Source organism: Salvelinus fontinalis, chromosome 28 (genome assembly GCF_029448725.1).
Source record: "Salvelinus fontinalis isolate EN_2023a chromosome 28, ASM2944872v1, whole genome shotgun sequence".
Classification (NCBI taxonomy): Eukaryota; Metazoa; Chordata; class Actinopteri; order Salmoniformes; family Salmonidae; genus Salvelinus; species Salvelinus fontinalis.
This window is the reverse complement of record NC_074692.1, coordinates 8215431-8238117: the sequence shown is the minus strand read 5'-3', so window position 1 is coordinate 8238117 and position 22687 is coordinate 8215431. Positions and strand designations below refer to the sequence as shown.

The 22687-nt window shown below is 41.6% G+C and overlaps 1 protein-coding gene across 1 annotated transcript; it reads left to right on the top strand.

Annotated features, from left to right (window-relative positions):
- Window positions 1–2967: 2967 nt before the first annotated feature.
- LOC129826054 (transmembrane channel-like protein 2-B) lies at window positions 2968–22453 on the top strand. Its single transcript, XM_055886344.1, has 18 exons — window positions 2968–3144; window positions 7539–7629; window positions 7886–7967; window positions 8070–8176; window positions 8337–8435; window positions 9478–9620; window positions 9953–10100; window positions 11185–11379; window positions 17739–17918; window positions 18322–18480; window positions 18664–18792; window positions 20355–20422; window positions 20531–20770; window positions 20846–20971; window positions 21394–21472; window positions 21631–21760; window positions 21966–22119; window positions 22156–22453. Exons 1-18 carry the CDS (start codon window positions 3047–3049, stop codon window positions 22235–22237), a joined length of 2310 nt encoding a protein of 769 aa, XP_055742319.1. The 5' UTR covers window positions 2968–3046; the 3' UTR covers window positions 22238–22453.
- The last annotated feature ends 234 nt before the right edge of the window (window positions 22454–22687 follow it).

Below are 22687 nucleotides of genomic sequence, written 5' to 3'. Positions count from 1 at the left end.
AATATGATGTTACAGGAGTGTCATCTGAAGAATTCTGAGAAGGTTAGTGAAAAAATTAATATATTTTTGGCGATGTTGACGTTATCGCCCACTTTGGCTAGAATCAATGCTGGGCTGCTATGTGCTATGTGCTATGCTAATATAACGATTTATTGTGTTTTCGCTGTAAGACACTTAGAAAATCTGAAATATTGTCTGTATTCACAGGATCTGTGTCTTTCGATTCGTGTATGCTGTGTATTTTTACGAAATGTTTGATGATTAGTAAGTAGGTAAACACGTTGCTCAATGTAGTTTTTCTATTCCATTTGTGACGGTGGGTGCAATTGTAACCTATGCCATCTACCTGAAATATGCACTTTTTTCTAACAAAACCTATCCCATACCATAAATATGTTATCAGACTGTCATCTGATGAGTTTTTTTGTTGGTTAGGGGCTATAAATATCTTAGTTTAGCCGAATTGGTGATGGCTACTGGTGTTGGTGGACAAATAAAAGATGGTGGATTATGCTAATGTGTTTTTAGGTAATAGATGTACATCTTTACATATTGTGTCTTCCCTGTAAAACATTTAAAAAATCGGACATGTTGACTGGATTCACAAGATCTGTGTCTTTCATTAGCTGTATTGGACTTTAATGTGTGAAAGTTAAATATTTTAAAAAAATATTTTTTTTGAATTTCGCGGCACTGGTTTTTCAGTGGGGGGGGGGGGGGGGGTGTGCCGCTAGCTGCACGCTGATCCTAGACAGGTTTTAAGCTAGATTCCTGAATTGAAACAATAACAAAGCGGTACCCCACCTCTGTTTCGCTAGTCTCCTAATCTGCCACGTTAACCTGCTGTGTAAATTCTCCTAACCTGCTACGAAAAAGTCACTTCCGGTTGTAGTTGTACACCCTCTAGTCAGAACCCAAATTCTTAGATGCAAGACTGACCATCTATGATATCACAATTATAGTTTTGACTATGTTTTGAGGCAATACAGGTTTGGTTAATGTACATTGTAAAAGAGTAAAAACAAGCGTATATGTTGTGTTCTGATGGGGTATGACAGTTGACCTAAGCTCATGGGGCATTTACAGTGCATTCTGAAAGTATTTTACAAATTTTTTACAGCCTTATTCTAAAATGTATTAAATAAAATAAAATCTTCATCACTCGACACACAATACCGCATAACGACAAAGTGAACACAGGTTTTTAGATATGTTTGCAAATGTATAAAAAATATAAAGCAGAAATACCTTATTTACATAAGTATTCAGACCCTTTGCTATGAGACTCGAAATTGAGCTCAGGTGCGTCCTGTTTCCATTGACCATCCTTCAGATGTTTCTACACCTTGATTGGAGTCCACCTGTGGTAATTTCAATTGATTGGACATGATTTGGAAAGGCACACACCTGTCTGTATAACGTCCCACTGTTGAGAGTACATGTCAGAGCAAAAAACCAAGCCATGAGGTCGAACGAATTGTCCGTAGAGCTCCGAGACAGGATTGTGTCGAGGCACAGATCTGGGGAAGGGTACCGCATCATTGAAGGCTCCCAAAAACACAGTGGCCTCCATCATTCTTAAATGGAAGAAGTTTTGAGACACCAAGATTCTTCCTAGAGCTGGCCGCCCGGCCAAACTGAGCAATCGAGGTAGAAGGGCCTTGGTAGGGGTCCAGAGTTCCTCTGTGGCGATAAGAGAACCTTCCAGAAGGACAACCATCTCTGCAGCACTCCACCAATCAGGCCTTCATGGTAGCGTGGCCAGACGGAAGCTACTCCTCAGTAAAAGGCACATGACAGCCCGCTTGGAGTTTGCCAAAAGGCACCTAAAGACTCAGACCATGAGAAACAAGATTCTCTGATCTGATGAATCCAAGATTAAACTCTTTGGCCTGAATGCCAAGAGTCAAGTCTGAAGGAAACCTGGCACCATCCCTACGGTGAAACATGGTGGTGGCAGCATCATGCTGTGAGAATGTTTTTCAGCGGCAGGGACTGGGAGACTGTCAGGATCGAGGGAAAGATGAACGGAGCAAAGTACAGAGAGATCCTTAATGAAAACCTGCTCCAGAGCGCCCAGGACCTCAGACTGGGGTGATGGTTCACCTTCCAACAGGACAACGACCCTAAGCACAAAGCCAAGACAACGCAGGAGTTCCTTCGGGACAAGTCTCTCTATGTCCTTGAGTGGCCAAGCCAGAGCCCGGACTTGAACTTGATCAAACATCTCTGGAGAGACCTGAAAATAGCTGTGAAGTCCCAGCTGACAGAGCTTGAGAGGATCTGCAGAGAAGAATGGGTGAAACTCCCCAAATACAGGTGTGCCAAGCTTGTAGCGTCATACCCAAGAAGACTCGAGGCTGTAATCGCTGCTAAAGGTGCTTCAACAAAGTTCTGAGTAAGGGTCTGAATACTTATGTAAATGTAATATTTCCGTTTGCAAACATTTCTTAAAGCCTGTTTTTGCTTTGTCATTATGGGCTATTGTATATAGATTGATGAGGGAAAAAAACAATTGAATACATTTTAGAATAAAGCTGTAGCGTAACAACATTTGGAAAAAGTCAAGGGGTCTGAATACTTTCTGAATGCACTGTATATAAGTTATATACTTCAAGAATCAGTCGGTAAACATCATTCATTTATAAGTCCAAAAATAGTTATAGCAACTAAGCATTCTAGCTAATGTCTGGTTGTTTCAATGGATGGACATGCTTACTGGATAATTCTAGGATGTCTGTCATTTAACTTGCATACTGTATACCCCCTCTTGTCGCCTAATTTCTCGCTCTGTTCTCTTTTTGTATTTTCTGTTGGTCTTCCAGATGCTTTTCAACATTATGTGACAAGTCCAAAGTCCTTCTGAGTTTGTACCATGATAATGCGGCACTGTGTAAAGCCACTGGCCACCTCAACTAGAACTCTACTCTGGTTGACACATGATTGACCCTGACTTGACCCCTGACACTTGGTGACAGCTCTTTCTTCTGACAGCTCTTCTTCTTCGGGCGAGTCAGGGGACGGGGATTCTCTGTCGGAGGGGGAGATGGCTTCTCTGAAGGAGGAGGTGGAGGAGAAGAAGAAGCTGATAGCCACTCTCAGGAACAAACCGTGGCGCATGAAGAGGAGACTCAAACTCCTCAAGTAAACAAAATGGACGCATTTCACATGACATGTGCATTCCTCTGCCGATTTCCCATTGGCTGATTGCCTTCATGACTCATAGGGACTTGCTCTTGCTGTGCTGTTTTTCTCTTTCCTATAATACTTTACACATTCCTGAAGGTTTATACCGTCACTTGGCACACATGTCAATTCAAATCAAATCAAAACAAATCAATTTGTATTTGTCACATGTGCCAAATACAACAGTTATTTCACCTTACAGTGAAATGCTTATTTACAAGCCCTAAATCAACAATGCAGTTTTAAGGAAAATAAGTGTTAAGAAGTCTTTTGGACCTAGACTTGGCACTCCGGTACCGCTTGCCGTGTGTTAGCGGAGAGAACAGTCTGTGACTAGGGTGGCTGGAGTCTTTGACAAATTTCAGGGCCTTTCTCTGACACTGCCTGGTATAGAGGTCCTGGATGGCAGGAAGCTTGGCCCCAGTAATGTTCTGGGGCGGATGCAATACCCTCTGTAGTGCCTTGCAGTCGGAGGCCGAGCAGTTGCCATACCAGGCAGTGATACAACCAGTCAGGATACTCTTGATGGTGCAGCTGTAGAACTTTTTGAGGATCTCAGTACCCATGCCAAATCTTTTCAGTTTCCTGAGGGGGAATAGGCTTTGTCGTGCCCTCTTCACAACTGTCTCGGTGTGTTTGGACCAGGATAGTTGGTGATGTGGACGCCAAGGAACTTGAAGCTCTCAACCTGCTCCACTACAGCCCCGTTGATGAGAATGGGGGCGTGCTCGGTCCTCCTTTTCCTGTAGTCCATAATCATCTCCTTTGTCTTGATCACGTTGAGGGAGAGGTTGCTGTCCTGGCACCACACGGCCAGGTCTCTGACCTCATCCCTATAGGCTATCTCATCGTTGTCAGTGATCAGGCCTGTTGTGTCATCGGCAAACTTAATGATGGTGTTGGAGTCGTGCCTGGCCATGCAGTCCTGAGTGTACAGGGAGTACAGCAGAGGACTGAGCACGCACCCCTGAGGGGCCCCCGTGTTGAGGATCAGCATGGCGGATGTGTTGTTACCTACCCTTACCACCTGGGGCGGCCTGTCAGGAAGTCCAGGATCCAGTTACAGAGGGAGGTGTTTAGTCCCAAGGTCCTTAGCTTAGTGATGAGCTTCGAGGGCACTATGGTGTTGAACACTGAGCTGTAGTCAATGAATAGCATTCTCACTTAGGTGTTCCTTTTGTCCAGGTGGGAAAGGGCAGTGTGGAGTGCAATAACAATTGCATCACCCGTGGATCTGTTGCAAATTGGAGTGAGTCTAGAATTTCTGTGACAATGGTGTTGATGTGAGCCATGACCAGCCTTTCAAAGCACTTCATGGCTACAGACGTGAGTGCTACAGGTCGGTAGTCATTTAGACAGGTGACCTTAGTGTTCTTGGGCACAGGGACTATGGTGGTCTGCTTGAAACATGTTGGTATTACAGACTTAGTCAGGGACAGGTTGAAAATGTCAGTAAAGACACTTGCCAGTTGGTTCGCACATGCTCGAAGTACACGTCCCGGTAAAACCGTCTGGCCCTGACGGCCTTCTGAGTGTTGACCTGTTTAAAGGACTTACATCTGCTACAGAGAGCGTGATCACACAGTCGTACGGAACAGCTGATGCTCTTATGCATGTTTCAGTATTACTTCCCTCGACGTGAGCATAGAAGTAATTTAGCTCATCTGGTAGGCTTGTGTCACTGGGCAGCTCGCGGCTGTGCTTCCCTTTGTAGCCTGTAATAGTTTGCAGGCTCTACCACACCCGACGAGCGTTGGAGCCAGTGTGGTACGATTCAATCTTAGTACTGTATTGACACTTTGCCTGTTTGATGGTTCGTCGGAGGGCATAGCAGGATTTCTTATAAGCTTCCGGATTAGAGTCCCGCTCCTTGAAAGCGGCAGCTCTACCCTTTAGCTCAGTGCGGATGTTGCCTGTAATCCATGGCTTCTAGTTGGTATATGTACGTACAGTCACTGTGGGGACGACGTCATCAAAGCACTTATTGATGAGGCCAGTGACTGATGTGGTGTAATCCTCAATTCCATCGGAAGAATCGCGGAACATATTCCAGTCTGTGTTAGCAAAACAGTCCTGTAGCTTAGCATCTGCTTCATTTGACCACTTTTTTATTGACCACTCACAGGTGCTTTAGTTTTTGCTTGTAAGCAGGAATCAGGAGGAAATAATTATGGTCAGATTTGCCAAATGTCCAGGCCACTAGGAGAGCCGCCTCTGGATGAGCGTTTTCCTGTTTGCTTATGGCCGTATACAGCTCATTGAGTGTTGTCTTAGTGTCAGCATCGGTTTGTGGTGGTAAATAGACAGCTAATAAGAATATAGATGAAAACTCTCTTGGTAAATAGTGTGGTCTACAGCTTATCTTGAGATACTCTACCTCAGGCGAGCAAAACCTCGAGACTTCCTTAGATTTCGTGCACCAGCTGTTGTCTACAAATATACATAGACCGCCACCCCTTGTCTTGTTCTATCCTGCCGAAAATGCTTTAAAGCTGCCAACTGTATGTTATTTATGTTGTCGTTCAGCCATGACTCGGTGAAGCATAAGATATTACAGTTTTGAATATCCCGTTGGTAGGATATACGTGCTCGTAGCTCGTCTATTTTATTATCCAATGACTGTACGTTGGCTAATAGGATCGATGGTAAAGGCAGATTACCCACTCATCGTCAGATCCTTACAAGGCACCCAGACCTACATCCCCGATATCTCCGTCTCTTTCTCCTGCGAATGATGGGGATGAGGGCCTTGTCGCGTGTCTGGAGTAAATATTTTGCGTCAGACTCGTTAAGGAAAAAAATATATTCTTCCAGTATGGGATGAATAATCACTGTCCTGATATCTAGAAGCTCCTTTCTATCATAAGAGATGGTGGCAGAAACATTATCTACAAAATAAGTTACAAATAACGCAAAAAAACACACACAGTAGCACAACTGGTTAGGGGATCGTAAAATGGCAGCCATCTCCTCCGGCGCCATTATCACTACCGCCATTATTTCACGTTGTTTCAACTTAATTTTATTGAAATGACGTGGAAACAACATTAATTCAACCTGTGTGTTATTTATCATCTTATTTGTGATATATATGTTTTAGTTTAATTGAATTAAAGCATAATTGTGTCTGATGCTACATTGCCTGATACATTTTCCTATTTTTTGAGTGTTTTTTTATTTTACCTTTATTTAACTAGGCAAGTCAGTTAAGAACAAATTCTTATTTTCAATGACGGCCTAGGAACAGTGGGTTAACTGCCTGTTCAGGGGCAGAACGACAGATTTGTACCTTGTCAGCTCGGGGATTTGAACTTGCAACCTTTCGGTTACTAGTCCAACGCTCTAACCACTAGGCTACCCTGCCGCGTGTGTGAAATCCTTTAAACTACTTTGTGGAACCACAAAGTAGTCAGATTGTCCATCACCTTTTGAACTATTTAGGAGTTTCGGGAATTGGCTTTGCTGATTGATGTTCTTTGAATTGTTGTTTTTTTAGACAGTTTCTCACTTGTATCTCCACAACGTGAGTGTATCTCCACTGACCAGTATTAACCTATCATTCACTCTTAAAAGGGTTCTACCCAGAACCATTTAAAGTTATTCAGTTTGTCCCAGTAGAAGATCCCTTTTATGGTTCCAGGTAGATCCTTTTAACTTAACATAAAACTCTTTTAGAACTTTTTTTGTTTCTAACAGTGTTGGGTTACATTTAAAAAAACAAAAACAAGGCCTGCTGGACTTGTGCCCTCTGGGACCTGTGTTGAAAAAACCCTGTATTCCAGCCAGGGTTGTGAGCTGACAGTCACTTACAGGTCAGGACCCAAGCACTGTACAGAATTAAGACAGATGAGACGCCTTGACTTTTTCATGAGCTCAACACTGTCTAATATGCATGCAGTTGTAGCTGCCTGTAGCTTGCCAGTACCCTCTCATCACTGGTCTTTCCAGGTTGATAATCTTTCATCACATGGCCTCCTCCAAATTTCCCTGACTAGTAATTTACAGTCTTGATTGATGGATTGGTTGTTTTCTCATCTACTTAATTTAATCATGACTAATTCATGATTGGGTCGGCAGGTAGCCTAGTGGTTAGAGCATTGGACTAGTGACCGAAAGGTTGCAAGATTGAATCCCTGAGCTGACAAGGTAAACGACAAAATCTGTCGTTCTAGGCCGTCATTGAAAATAAGAATTTGTTCTTAACTGACTTGCCTAGTTAAATAAAGGTAAATCAAATTCACCCGTTATAAATTGGAAAAGTTAATTAATTGGTTGGCGGTTCTTCAAACCAGTGATTGATATGTTTTTTTGTTGGCTGACGGGTCATCCTTTTTTATGGGTTGGAATTGTAGAGAATGCCAGGCGTTTGTGGAGAAGTTTGAGGGGGCTCTGGGAAAGGGCAAAGGGAGGAAGCTCTATGCCTACAAAGTCATGATGGCTAAGGTAACTTTTCTCAGTCCACACATACTTCACGCAATTATGCATTTGTATACTTTAAGACTTAAGTTATAACGTGCATACAATACAACTTTTAATCATAAGTTCATCATCAGCTTCATGATTTGTCATGACCATAATATAATTAGCAGAATGTTTGTTGCCCTCATCAGTAACAACCTGATATGTTAGTAAGGAACTATACTTCTGTGACAAACTTATCTTTTCAAATATTCTCTCATAACCTTTTTATTTTCTTCAGAAAATGATCAAGTTCAACCGTGACTTTGACAATTTCAAAACAGCCTGTATTCCGTGGGAAAGAAAGATAAAAGAGGTTGAGAGTGGGTACTGTTATTAAACCTATTTGAGTTACTATCTTGTTCATGTCGTGTAGTTTTATCTATTCATCATGTAACTTTTGGAGTTTGACCTCTAACCCTCAGGTCACTTTGGGTCATCTGTGGCTTCCTACTTCATCTTCTTGCGGTGGATGTACGGTCTAAACCTGGTCCTGTTTGCGTTCATGTTTGGTCTTGTGGTTCTCCCAGAGGTGAGCAGCTTTTTACCTTAAGCGCCGAGTCCATTGTTTTGCAATACTGTTGTAGTACATTTGGTCAGTATATGGAGAGATATCGAAGGAGGACTCACTGTCTCATTCTCCCAATCCCCACTTCCCTCTCTTTTTGTTTCTCTTTTCCTACTGTCCGGAGGTGATGATGGGTCTTCCGTATGGGTCTATTCCCAGAAAAACTGTTCCCAGAGCAGAGCAGGACAGAGCCATGGACATCTCTGTCCTCCTTGATTTTGGTGTGAGGATCTTGGAGTGACTTACTACTTCCTTTGGAGTGACACACTTCCTTCCAAGCAATTGCCTTGTGATGTCACATTTAGAAACCTTGTTTAGACTTAAACTACTGGATATGACTGGTTCAGGTTTACTTGACATGATTATAGCTATGAAAAAACATACATTGATTGTGATGTCATACAGTACTTTTAAATTACAGGTACAAATGTTATTTTAAGACATAAGGTGTCATACAGGTTCATGAATAACTGCATGATAATGCATTGTACTTGCAGGCTTTAAGTTAAGTGTTACACATTTTCAGTAAGAATATATGCCATTTAGCAGACACTATTATCTAAAGCAACTTACAGTCATGCGGCATACATTTTACATAGTGGTGGTCCTGGGAATCAAACCCACTAGCGTAAAACCCACCCACCTGGTGTAACAAGCACCATGTTATACTAACTGAGCTACAATGGATCATGTCAAGTTAACTGCCAAGACCCTGCCCAGTCTTAATGTTAATTAAAAGGCTGTTTGGGCCTGAGTATTGCTATCTTATCTCAGTGCCAGTAACATCGACTGAAAACAGGCAGCAATGAAAAGTAAGTCGAGGAAGTTGTCCAAATGAACGCAACTCTGTATTTGACTCTTTTCTGATGGACCCTTGATAAGTTATTCAGAGGGATGGTTTTGCAGGCAGTTTGTTTGCTTGTGTTCTCCCTGTATTTCAGATCTCTGTCGGCTGGTAATGACAGAGGTATTGCTGATTAGAATATTAAACACATTGTTATGCTCTGCAGTTGATGAAAGTCATATCCACCACACAATAGCGGGGTCCTGCTAACTATACATAGACCACTGTATCGCCATCTGATCCTGCCATTCTTTGATTGGGTTTGTCGTATGCCTTTGTACTTTTTTTGCTGGTGTGTAATGTGTTCGGCAGGGCTGGCCCTAGGCATAAGAACCTGTCACTATCATTTTGCATCTACATCAGCTTTCTTTGAGATGGATTGCTTTCATACATCCATGATTATTTTTGTTAATTTCAACAGGGTTACTGCAAGTACTCTATTCTCTTCTATGGTTTCTATAATGCCGAGCGCACCATCGGAGTCCTCCAGTTCAGACTGCCTCTCTCCTACCTACTAGTTGGTGTAGGCATCTTCGGCTACAGCCTGATGGTGGTCATTAGAACGTGGGTAAAACACACACACACACACACACACACACACACACACACACACACACACACACACACACACACACACACACACACACACACACACACACACACACACACACACACACGCGTGCACACAGTAGATACTAATCCACATTCACACCCCGTATCTAAAATATTGATGCTAGCAACCCTCCCATTGCCAGCTCACTCCCTCCGCATTTTTCCAGTCAGCACTTGGATTCGAACAGCAACCCTCCAGTTACTTGCGCACATCTCTAAAATCAAGCCCCCCCCCCCCCCCTCCCAGTACAGTGTATGTCACATCCATCTTCTGTGTTCCTCAGGATGGCCCGTAACTCGGACGAGGGAGGAGACGGTGGGGATGACGGACAGTTCACCTTCGCATTTAAGATGTTCACCAGCTGGGATTACCTCATTGGCAACCCAGAGACAGCCGACAACAAGTATGCCTCCATCACCACCAGCTTTAAGGTAAACACAGCAGAAGCTAATTCCTATTCATAGCTAGTAGGCCAACCTTCTACTATCTTGACACTGTTGTTTATGACGATTCCACACCAGGACAGCCTGGACATATTTTGTCTATCTCACATTGTTATAATTCTCACATAGAAACTTAATTGGGAGGAGAGGGAATCATGATGAAAGTGGGCATTTTATGCCCTTATTAGACCTATATATGCCTCCTGTAAGACCCTATGATCCGTACATGACACAGACAACACCTTGGTGTCATTATACTCCTTATAGTGTGCTCTAACATATGGAGTATGTCAACATTCTGAAATAAAAAAATGTATGACCCATTTTATACATAGAAATGGACGTTTATGTCATTAACCAATCACAGTCCTCCTTTAGGATTACACATTCAGCAAATCCCTAGCAGAAGGAGTTCCGTTTGAATACGTTTTCCCATACACTGTGTTGGTGGTGCTGATAAAATGTATTATAACTTCAAAATTAACAGAGAGCCCACTCTGGAAATGTGATGTACTTGTAGAGTATATTGTTCCAAACAATATGTCTTAAAATTAACAAAAACAAAAAGGCTACTTTTGAGATTAATATTAATAGTTTCAACTTTGAATAAATGAATGTGAATAATTGTATTTCAGAATCTAGACATACTCCATATGTTAGAGCACACTATAAGGAGAACAATGGCACCACGAAGTTGTCTGTATCATTTACGGATCATAGATCATAGGGTCATACAGGAGGCATGTATAGGTCTGAAAAGGACACTTTTTTCATTATTTTCTGAAAGATGACTCTTGATACAAATGTAAAAATGATGTCAAACATCTTCCTGCATTGAAGTTTATATGTGAAAATTGCCAGAACAGTCTGAGATACCTAAAATATTTTTGGGCTGTCCTGGCGTGGAATCTCCCATAACATTGTTCTGCAAATAGCCGTTCTCCTGCTCTTATCTTCAATCTCCCAAGAATCATATGCACATAAAAAGGTACTACATGTATGAGCCTGCACACTTACTATCTTCAAACAAAATATTCTCTGTGTTTCTCACTGACCGGACTGTTCTTGGTAGGAATCCATAGTAGACGAACAGGAGAACCAGAAGGATGAGAACATCCACTTGCGGAGGTTCCTGCGGGTTCTAGCCAACTTTTTAATCCTCTGCAGCCTGGGGGGCAGCGGCTTCCTCATCTATTTTGTGGTCAAGAGGTCTCAGGAGTTTGCCAACCTAGATCAGGATGAGCTTTCCTGGTTTGAAAAGAATGAGGCAGGTACAGTTGTTTTGATCAGATACAGTGCTTTGCAAAAGTATAAAGTATTCAGCCTGTTTGTTTAGGCAAGTCTAAATTAGTTCATAGGCAAAATGTGGCTTAACAAATCACATACAGTGGCAAGAGAAAGTATGTGAACCCTTTGGAATTACCTGGACTTCTGCTTAAATTGGACATAACATTTTATCTGATCGTCATCTAAGTCATAACAATAGACAAACACAGTCTGCTTAAACGAATTACACACAAACAATTATACATTTTCATGTCTTTATTGAACACACCGTGTAAACATTCACATTGCAGGGTGGAAAAAGTATGTGAACCCTTGGATTTAATAACTGGTTGACCCTCCTTTGGCAGCAATAACCTCAACCAAATGTTTTCTGTAGTTGTGGATCAGACCTGCACAAAGGTCAGGAGGAGTTTTGGACCATTGCTCTTTACAAAACTGTTTCAGTTCAGTAATATTCTTGGGGTGTCTGGTGTGAACCGCTCTCTTGAGGTCATGCCACAGCATCTCAATCGGGTTGAGGTCAGAACTGGGCCATTCCAGAAGGTGTATTTTCTTCTGTTGAAGCCATTCGGTTGTTGATTTACTTCTGTGTTTTGGGTCGTTGTCCTGTTGCATCACCCAACTTTTGTTGAGCTTCAGTTGGCGGACAGATAGTCTAACATTCTCCTGCAAAATATCTTGATAAACTTGGGAATTCATTTTTCCGTCAATGAAGGCAAGCTGTACAGGGCCTGAGGCAGCAAAGCAGCTCCAAACCATGATGCTCCCTTCACGATACATTACAGTTGGGTTGAGGTTTTGATGTTGGTGTGCTGTGCCTTTTTTTCTCCACACATAGTGTTGTGTGTTCCTTCCTAATAACTCAACTTTAGTTTCATCTGTCCACAGAATATTTTGCCAGTAGCGCTGTTGAACATCCAGGTGCACTTTTGCTAACTTCAGATGTGCAGCAATGTTTTTGGACTGCAGTGGTTTCTTCCGTGGTGTCCTCCCATAAACACCATTCTTGTTTAGCGTTTTATGTATCGTAGACTTGTCAACAGAGATGTTAGCATGTTCTAGAGATTTCTGTAAGTCTTTAGCGGACACTCTAGGATTCTTCTTAACCTCATTGAGCATTCTGCGTTGTGCTCTTGTAGTCATCTTTGCAGGACAGCCACTACTAGGGAGAGTAGCAACAGTGTTGAACTTTCTCCATTTATAGACAGTTTGTCTTACCATGGACTGATGAACATAAAGGCTTTTAGAGATACTTTTGTAACCCTTTCCAGCTTTATGCAAGTCAACAATTCTTAATCTTGGGTCTTCTGAGATCTCTTTTGTTTGAGGCATGGTTCACATCAGGCAATGCTTCTTTTGAATAGCAAACCCACATTTTGTGAGTGATTTTTATAGGGCAGGGCAGCTCTAACCAACATCTCCAATCTCGTCTCAATGATTGTACTCCAGGTTAAAACTTCTCTAGGATAGGGGGCAGCATTTTCACATTTGGATGAAAAGCATACCCAAATTCAACTGCCAGCTACTCATCCCCAGAAGATAAGATATGCATGTTATTATTAGATTTGGATAGAAACCACTCTGAAGTTTCTAAAACTGTTTGAATCATGTCTGTGAGTATAACAGAACTTATTTAGCAAACTAGAACAAACCATTCAGATTTTTCTTTTTGAGGTCACTCTCTTTTCATTGGGAATCCAGAATTCTAAGGGACCTTCTTGCAGTTCCTACTGCTTCCACTGGATGTCAACAGTCTTTAGAAATTGGTTGAGGGTTTTTCCTTTGTGTAATGAAGAAGTAGCCCTGTTCAGAACAAGGGTCAAGTGAAGTGTACTGTTTGTTAGAGGCGCATGACCAGAAAGCTAGCTACAGTTAGTTTTAATCCTGTATTGAACACAGATGATCCCGTCTTCAATTTGATCGATTATTTACGTAAAAAAATACCTAAAGTTGTATTACAAAAGTAGTTTGAAATGTTTTGGCAAAGTTTACAGGTAACCTTTGAGATGTTTTGTAGTCACATTGAACAAGTTGGAACCAGTGTTTTTCTGGATCAAACGCGCCAAATAAATGGACATTTTGGATATATATCGAAGGAAATTAATCGAACAAAAGGACCATTTGTGATATTTATTGGACTTTTTGGAGTGCCAACAACAGAAGTTCGTCAAAGGTAAGGCATGAATTATATTTTTATTTCTCGTTTTGTGTCGCGCCTGCAGGGTTGAAATATGCTTCTCTCTCTTTGTTTACTATGGTGCTATCCTCAGATAATAGCATAATTTGCTTTCGCCGAAAAGCCTATTTGAATTCTGACATGTTGGCTGGATTCACAACCAGGGTAGCTTTAATTTGGTATCTTTCATGTGTGATTTAATGAAAGTTTGATTTTTATAGTAATTTATTTGAATTTGGTGCTCTGCATTTTCTCTGGCTTTTGGTCAAATATCTGCCTAAGTACAATGTGATTATTAGGTGTTACACAGGATTTAGCTAGTTAAAATTAAGTGTATCTTGAGGGGTACTTACTTGTAATTATTGTGTACATACATAGTATATTACCTTCATATATAGTGACCTATGAGAATATGAGCTTCTACTTTAGTCTATTATGTAGATTTTAACTAAGCTAGCTAGCTATCTAGACTAGTTGGTTGGCCTACCAAAAATGGCAGCTAACGTTTGCTAGCTAGCTTGCGAGCTAGTTCTTGGTATTTTGCTGGACAATTTAGGTAGCTAGTTTTCCAGCTAACCAGCCTAGCTAATTACCTATACTAAATCGTCCAGCACAATTTCTGTATCCAAAAAGCTAAGCAAACATGGAAAACCTACCTTCTCTAACATGTATGGGATTTTTTATCTCGTTTACAACACTTTTTTTAGTTTGTGCCAATCTCTTATGTTTGGATTTTGATTCAGGTTCTTTGCTCTTTGTTATTACTATGGCGTCACAACACAAATTGTGAGCATGTTCGAGGTCGTCGTTATTTCGAACTCATTGTGCAGATGGACAGATCTTGACATTATGCCTATTCCTGGGATAAATAAATAAGTGCACAAATGCATCCTGTCCAAAAGTTATGTTCTTCAACTGTGAAACCATTGCAAGGTTACATGATGAAATAAGCTTTGGTCTTATAAATACACTTAAAATTGTCATAAACCATTATTCAACCAAGCTTAATTGACACTTGGCTAAGCCTCTCACCCTTGGTTACTGTTGCAACCTCGGACAAGATTTTCCCGGGTAGCCCAATTCAACACTCAAACCGCTGGCGAAATCCCTTCACAATTATCTCAAACTGTGTTTTTAATACACAGTCAAATTAAACACAGACAGTGTGATTTTAGCATGTAAATCTTGGTGGGGCAAACATTTTTAAATGTGGGATGCATACCAGCAAAGCCACTACACAACACAACATTAAATAATACATGAATTGCACTATACCAGTGCTACACCTAGATATCAGTGGGGCCTTGTCTGGCAGTGAAACAGTTCATTCAGCATCATTTACTGCCTTTAAAAAAAACATAGTTGATATGGCTGACTTGCTTAAATAAATGTGGGTTCTACTGACAATTGAGATGTACAAACTATGGCATAAGGGGACAACAAACGGATAAGAGGCAAACCGTAATTTCGATTAAGACGTTAATGAGCGAGCTAGGTCAATATAGTCAATTTTAACTATTTGTTCAGCACTGTTTAAATGTACAGCGAAAGTATTCAGAACATGGGCTGTTCTCACAGTGTTCTACCTGTACACAAAGTCAGAAATGTAGGATAAATAAAAGGGGCATATAAGCAGACAATGGAAGCTCTTACAATATGCAATGATTACATTCCTCAAAAACAGGTTGTAGGCTACATGTGCACCACCAAGTCAGAACAGTAGGCGAAATTATGAAGTGAGAACAGACCAAATTATTAGGGTGAGGCACATGGGCTACTAACAGCTTACCACACAACATACACTTAGTATTACTTTCTTAGCTACAGTATACATATTTACCTGGCATATTACATAATTTATGCAGCAGCATACAAGACATGTTTGGACTCATCTTGTTGCGCTGTGCTCACTCGAACAGGAAGGTGGCGTGGCGGTCCTTCGTGGGCAAATTTTGTCATCAAATTTTGTCATCAAAGTCTGGCACTCCCTGGATTTATTGTGCTTTCAAGACAACTGAGAGCACAAAGAAGAAAAAAAGGTTGAATCATTATGACGTCAGTGATCTTCAGGTTGTAGCTCTAGAAAGAGGCCCGAGTTCCTGATTTACAATTCCGAGTTGGGTGAAAGCGTATTTCAAAACGTATTTTCCCAGTCGTAGCTCGTTTTTCCTGAGGTCCCAGTTGTCTTGAACTCACTAAAGTCAGATTTTGCAGTTCCAAATCCTGCTTCACTGACAGCATAATTTTAAACTAGGAAAAGAGACCCTTAATCTTAGACTTGGGACCACACAGCCACTCCACTGAATAGCAGGCTAATGATTGCTTTGCAGTGCTTGCAGTTAGCCACTGATTCCTTCCAAACCACTCAACTTATTGTGTATTGTTTATGTCCAATGGCTGATGAGCAGTAATACGTTTTTATTTATAATTTCTCTTCATTATTTATCTTCATATGACAACGATTAAAAGGATTTGCCAGTAAATTGTCGACTTGATTCATGATGATGACTGCTATCTAAGATTTTGAAAGTATGATGCTGACATGATCAGTCAAATCAAAGCTACTGTAGATATAACGTGATTTGACATAATTTATCTGTTGCCAATGACATTGAACCTTCTTGGATGGGCACCTCTAATGTAACTCTATGGCAGCACCCAGTGGGATAGCATTTTAGAACTCTACCTTTAGACTTGGCGGTGACGTAGTGTCCCCATGAGTGAAAGAACACTGAGCCAATCACGGCGCAACGCTCCGTATTTTCTTCTGGCTTGCCCCACCACCATAGAAAGCACTGAGCTAGGCTGAAACACCTGCATTTTGGAGCTGCCTTACTCAAGAAAACAAAAAAGAGACTGTGTTTGTATGCACCTTTATTAACTCAATGACATATATTTTATTTTACATTGTTTGCAAACTGATATGTGACATGAATTAATGCCAAAATAACATTTAGCATATTTTTCTTTTTTGTGCAAAAAAATGTGGTGCTCTGCCCCACCTGCCCTGAATGACAGGTTTCCTGAACACAGACTACCCCTTGCTAATCACTGTCATTACAACTGCTTCACGGGAACCTGGTTATATTATGTGTGTAGTGTGGCTAGCCACTGAATGGCTATGAATTCACTGTCAGCAAGCAGTCAAAGCTTCTAACCACTTTTGGAGTGAATAAGTGCTCTCAAATCTTATCCTGATGTCAACAGTAGATGGGAGTTGTATTCACAACATGGGTAACTTAGCAAGCTAATATACATTTTGAGAAAAAATATATATGTTAAGTGGCTAGCTAGTTAGCATTAGCAATGTTTGGTGGTCAATGAGACTAAGAGCTAACTGAGCTAGCAAACAATATAACAAAAGTATAATTTCATATTAAACAATACTCCATCAGCCCTCTCTGCATTTCAGGAATCACAGTAACAAGTACCCCTGGTGAAAGGTAAAATTATTTAGCCATTTAAACAGATTTATTTTAAAGAAAAGTCCGTTTTTGCCATTGTGCACACCGGTTTTCATGCATTTGAAACGTGAGCTTGTCTGAGGTGTTGAACTTGACAACAGTTGCTATCCATTGGAGCCCTGCGATTGCTAGAAAGAATTCTGGGGCGGGGATTGGTGAAGGGTCATTAGGCTCACAATTTGGCAAGCACTGAATGACTCTCACAATTTAATCCAAAACTGTTTATTAATATGTTAAAAATGTTTGATTGGTGGTTAATGAAGTCATTCACCCATTGTCAAGACCCATCCTCATTAGCTACTGTTGCTATCCTGGTCAAATGTACCATTAAATGATTTAACAATTAAAAATGTTGTTTTATGTAACCCCCCCGTTTTTGCCATAGCGCTCAATAAGCTTCCATGCATTTCAAATTACATATGTAATTACACTGAAATAAGGACCACTTAAAATGAAGTTTTACCCTGTAAAGTGTTACCAAGCTTCGGTTACACTGAATACCTTTAATGAATAAGCCATTGAAATGCTTATACATGTTTATATAAATGTTATAAATACTTTATAAATTAAATGATATAGGCTATGTTATAAATGTTTATAATTTTAAAGCTTAAAATGCTAATGATTGATAATATCTCTTTACAAATAAAGTTTTTTTCCAGCCTTCATCCCGATGATTGGTTGTGTTTTGCCTTCCAGGTGGAGTTTGTGATGTCACTGCTGGGGCTGGTGTGCCCCCCTCTCTTTGAGACCATCGCTGAGCTGGAGGAGTACCACCCTCGTATCGCCCTCAAATGGCAGCTGGGCCGCATCTTTGCCCTGTTCCTCGGAAACCTCTACACCTTTCTGTTCGCCCTTTTTGACGAAGTCAACGCAAAGGTACCAGACAGTATGTCAGTGGCATGTACCTGCAAATACATATGTGTGTGTTTATTCACCTGTATATGTGTATGTGTATGTGTGTGTGGCAAGATGCCACCCAGGGCGGCATCTTGCCGGGGGCGGCACAGGGCGCCTGCACCAAAAAAATTAGGAATGGTGACATTTGCGCAATCGGTTTTCTAGCGCTCATTTGCACGTCACGTCAATGATATCATGTCACCGTGTGGGACTGTGGGTCAATTAACCTTGTTGGAGTGGGCGCCCTGATTCTAGTTTGTGAGCTATGCAGGTGGTTAGAACTGCCACTGTGTGTGTGTGATGGTGTGTTCAGTACATATTGTATGCATGTCTATTTGACTTACTCACCTGAACCTGTCTTTGTGTGTTAACATGTGTACAGTTGGAAAAGGAGAAGTCTATTAGGAATGCCACTATCTGGGGACTGAATGAGTACTATTCCAACTATAGCTCCTACCACAACACTACTGACATCCCCCCTCCAGACATCCACCCTGCTGATGTCATCAGAGGGCCGTGCTGGGAGACCGCCGTTGGCATAGTGAGGCTTCCATGCGTTCTTCCTCCGTTTTCCCTTCGTCACTGAGTTTTTCATCCTGGTTTTTCCTCCACCTGACCTGAGCAGGAAAAAGTTCCCTTCATTGTGCATCAGTGATATGACTGAGGCTGTCTGTGACATGCCGGGTGTTTCCTGTTTAGTTTTTTTTCTGTGCTGTATCTCTAGGAGTTTGTGAAGCTCACCGTCTCTGACATCCAGGTGACGTATATGACCATCCTGATTGGTGACTTCCTGCGAGCCATGATTGTGCGTTTCCTCAACTACTGCTGGTGCTGGGACCTGGAGGCTGGATTTGTACGTGCTAGGCTATCAAAGCATAACAGAACACTGACATTCTGCTGTGTGTGTGTGTGTTCCCATTTTATTGTAATCGTTTTTGGTAGCATTACATTTGATACATTTTAGTCATTTAGCAGACAATTAATTAGAGTTACATGCCTTGCTTAAGGGCATATCAACAGATTTTTCAACTAGTTGGCTTGGGGGATTTGATCCAGCTAGGCTACCTGCCACCTTTTACATTATAATATGGGATAAAGTGGTAATAACATGGTAATAGTATGGTAACAAGGTATAGTTACTCAATATCAATACATAATTCTTCAGTTACCCCTTAATTTGTGTGTAAATATATTCTTAATTCAAGGTTATACACCGTATAGGTAAATACTCAATACTAGTGTTTTTCTCTGCTTATTGTAAGTGTGAGTACACTTTGTTCCAAGTAAACTTGATACCTCACAGCGTTCATTTCGTCAAAACTAACTATGACAGAAAATATTCAGCAACAACCTATTTTTTCTTATGAAAACTAATGACGATAACGAGACAAGATGCCCTGAAAAAAAAGACAACTATTACAAATTACTTTTCATTTTAGTTGATGACATTGTAACGAGACGAGACTTCCATGTGAGACTAATGGACAGTCATTTGCACATGAAGCTCCGTTTGATCTGTTTGTCCAATCATAACCATGCCTTTGCAGAATATAATACAATCCTCTCATTGGTCTTTCAGTTGCGCGGGCTGCATGAGCTGCCTGGCCCTCCTCCACGCACAAAGCTACTCGCGTTTGAACGGATGCAGATTGTAACTAACTTCAACTAGAAAAAGGATGTTTGCTTTCATTTAGGCTATTTTTGCTTTGATCACATCAGAAGCTCAATTACTATGTGCGCTTTTGTTAATCTGTGTTGCCGCTCTCGTGGTCGGCTATTGAAAATGCTTATGTTATTGGCTGAATATTAGGAGTACAGTAATAATTCTGGCAGCGTTGGAAAGCTGTTATTTACCCCCATCACAAGGTTATGATGGGGAGAAAATCAGAGCTGTAGGCCTAAATTGTTTAACCTGTAGCCAAGGCTTTGTAGCCTATACATTATAGTAAATCATGGCTGGCATTGGTTAAAATCTGCCACAACAGCAATGTTGCCAGCTATATGAGGGGATAGTAGGCCTAGTTGGACAAGGCTATGTGCACGTGATGGAAATTAGAGGTAAATATGAATTATTTAATGGGGGAAAATGAGAGTAAAATCTTACTTAAACAAGACTAAAATTGTCCAGAGTTTTAATCGACAGATAAACTAAAACCACAAAGCATGTAAGGACTAAAATGGGACTAAGATTAAAAGGTATTTTAGTCAAACAACTAAGACTAAAACAAAAAAATGCTGACAAAATTAACAGTGATACCACACAGTGACATCCGGCAAGATAGGTGATCCTTCACGTAGTGACACAGGACACTGCCCTGTTAAGTTAATTACTATGGGAGAGAAAGAGGGAGAGAGAATAGAATTACATTTACATTATTTAACATGATTTGCAATATTTTCTGTATGTGATTCTAGCCGTCCTATGGAGAGTTTGACATCAGCGGCAACGTGCTTGGATTAATCTTCAATCAAGGAATGATTTGGTGAGTAAATATGAGACACCACATAAACCATCAACGCATTTCCACAAACCCTGTAAGTTGTGTTGATCTGCGATAAGAGTTACATTTCTGTATTTGTGTTTGTTTCAGGATGGGTGCGTTCTACGCCCCTGGCTTGGTAGGGTTGAACGTCTTGCGTCTCCTCACCTCCATGTACTACCAGTGCTGGGCAGTGATGAGCTGTAACGTTCCTCATGAGAGGGTCTTCAAGGCCTCTAAATCCAACAACTTCTACATGGGCCTCCTCCTCCTGGTGCTCTTCCTCAGCCTTCTGCCCGTGGTTTACACCATAATGACCCTGCCGCCCTCCTTCGACTGTGGCCCCTTCAGGTGTCTCATACATACGCACAGACACACACACACACACACTAGGCACACGTCTAATGCTGATCTCTTGTCTACCAGCGGAAGGGAGCAAATGTATAATGTCGTCATGGAGACTATAGAGAACGACCTACCAGCATTCATTGGGGATATCTTCACCTACGCAACTAATCCTGGGCTGATCTTACCAGCAGTGCTGCTGATGGTGTATGCACACACACGCACTCGCACACGCACACACACACATGCACTCGCACACACACACATGCACTCGCACACACACACATGCACTCGCACACACACACACACACACACACACACACACACACATGCACTCGCACACACACACACACACACACACACACACACACACACACACACACACACACACACACACACACACACACACACACACACACACACACACACACACACACACACACCACACACACACACACACACACACACACACACACACACACACACACACACACACACACACACACACACACACACACACACACACACATTACAGCAACCCACATATGGTCGTAGTAAAATACACACGCTCATCATAATACATGCCATGTTTAAAACGGGTTAAATAGTTTTCTGTGATCCTGTGGCAGGTTGGCCATCTACTATCTGAATGCGACCTCTAAAAACTATCAAAATGCCAACCTGGAATTGAAGAAGAAGATGCAAATGGTAAATGAGCATTATCAACTAAACTGCTGTCTCAAGACTTATTAAATGATTTACTGTAAACAATGTAATGCTACTAAGTACTTGTTGGTCAATGCATGCACACAATGCTGATGTTGTGATTTTAGAAACACCAACAGTATTATCTGCGTTGTGTTTAGGCTAGAGATGAGGAGAAGAACCGGAGGAACAACAAGGAGAACACCAACCAGGTGATGCAGGACCTGGAAGACCTCCTGCCCAACCGCTCTCTGCTCCCCCCTGCTGCTGCGGAGGAGAAGCCCCCACCAGGTCAGTTCATATAGCCTACTCTACCTATCTACCGTCTCCACTCAGTGCCACCTAGTGGCTGGATGTTTTTTTGGGCGTTCACAAAAAACTGGACCCACTTAAGAAACAGTTTGTTTTGAGTGAATTGTATCATAATATCGCCCCTCAGCAGAGCTACATGTATACAGGTGTACATGCACATCCACTCTGTTTTTCGCCTTTTCAGAGAAAGTGCACGAGAAGGGAAGCAAATCTCCCAAAGTGGCAAAACGTCCAGGCGCAGCAGCCAATGGCAAGGGGGTTAATCTACAGATGGATGTATTGTTGGATGCACCAAACCCCAAAGCAGCTGTGACCCATCCCCCAGGCCCAAGGGGGCCGTCTGGAAACGCCAGAGGTCATCCCCCAGGCCCAAGGGGGCCGTCTGGAAACGCCAGAGGTCCTCCCCCAGGGCCGGTGAGGGGCAGAGGGAGGGACACACCTCCCTCTAGACGCTAAACTGGTGAAAACCAGGGTGCTAGGATGTCAATACCACCCTGACAAATCAGGCTGTAGACAAGCAGGGGAAGAGCAGGGTTGTGTTCATTAGGTACCAAACGTAAGAAAACAGACCGAAACTCCAATAAGAAAAGTCCCTTGTTTTCCATTGCAAAAAGTTTGCGTTCCATATCCTAATGAACATGACAATAGGAATCTGGTCAAAGATCTAAAGCCTGATTTGTAACACCCTCTCAATCATGACATTACAGCATCCTAAATCCCATTTATAAACAAACATGATCAGATATTCTGTGACCAATTTAGGGAACGTTTAGTTATTTTTATTTGTCTCAGCAGAGATCTAAACTTCTACTCATTTCAGTCTGAAATCGTACGTTAATAGTTTGTAAGATATCCATTTGTAGTACTTTTTTTTGTGCCAGCACTTTACATTTACACTCGCTAATA

Bases quoted from the DNA above. Each gene is read 5' to 3' on its own strand.
- LOC129826054 (XM_055886344.1), top strand. From the start codon at position 3,047: ATGGCTTCTCTGAAGGAGGAGGTGGAGGAGAAGAAGAAGCTGATAGCC. The intron at 7,968-8,069 runs GTGGGTACTGTT...TCTAACCCTCAG, and splicing joins AAAGATAAAAGAGGTTGAGA to GTCACTTTGGGTCATCTGTG. The intron at 22,120-22,155 runs GTCTGGAAACGC...CCCAGGCCCAAG, and splicing joins CCCCCAGGCCCAAGGGGGCC to GGGGCCGTCTGGAAACGCCA.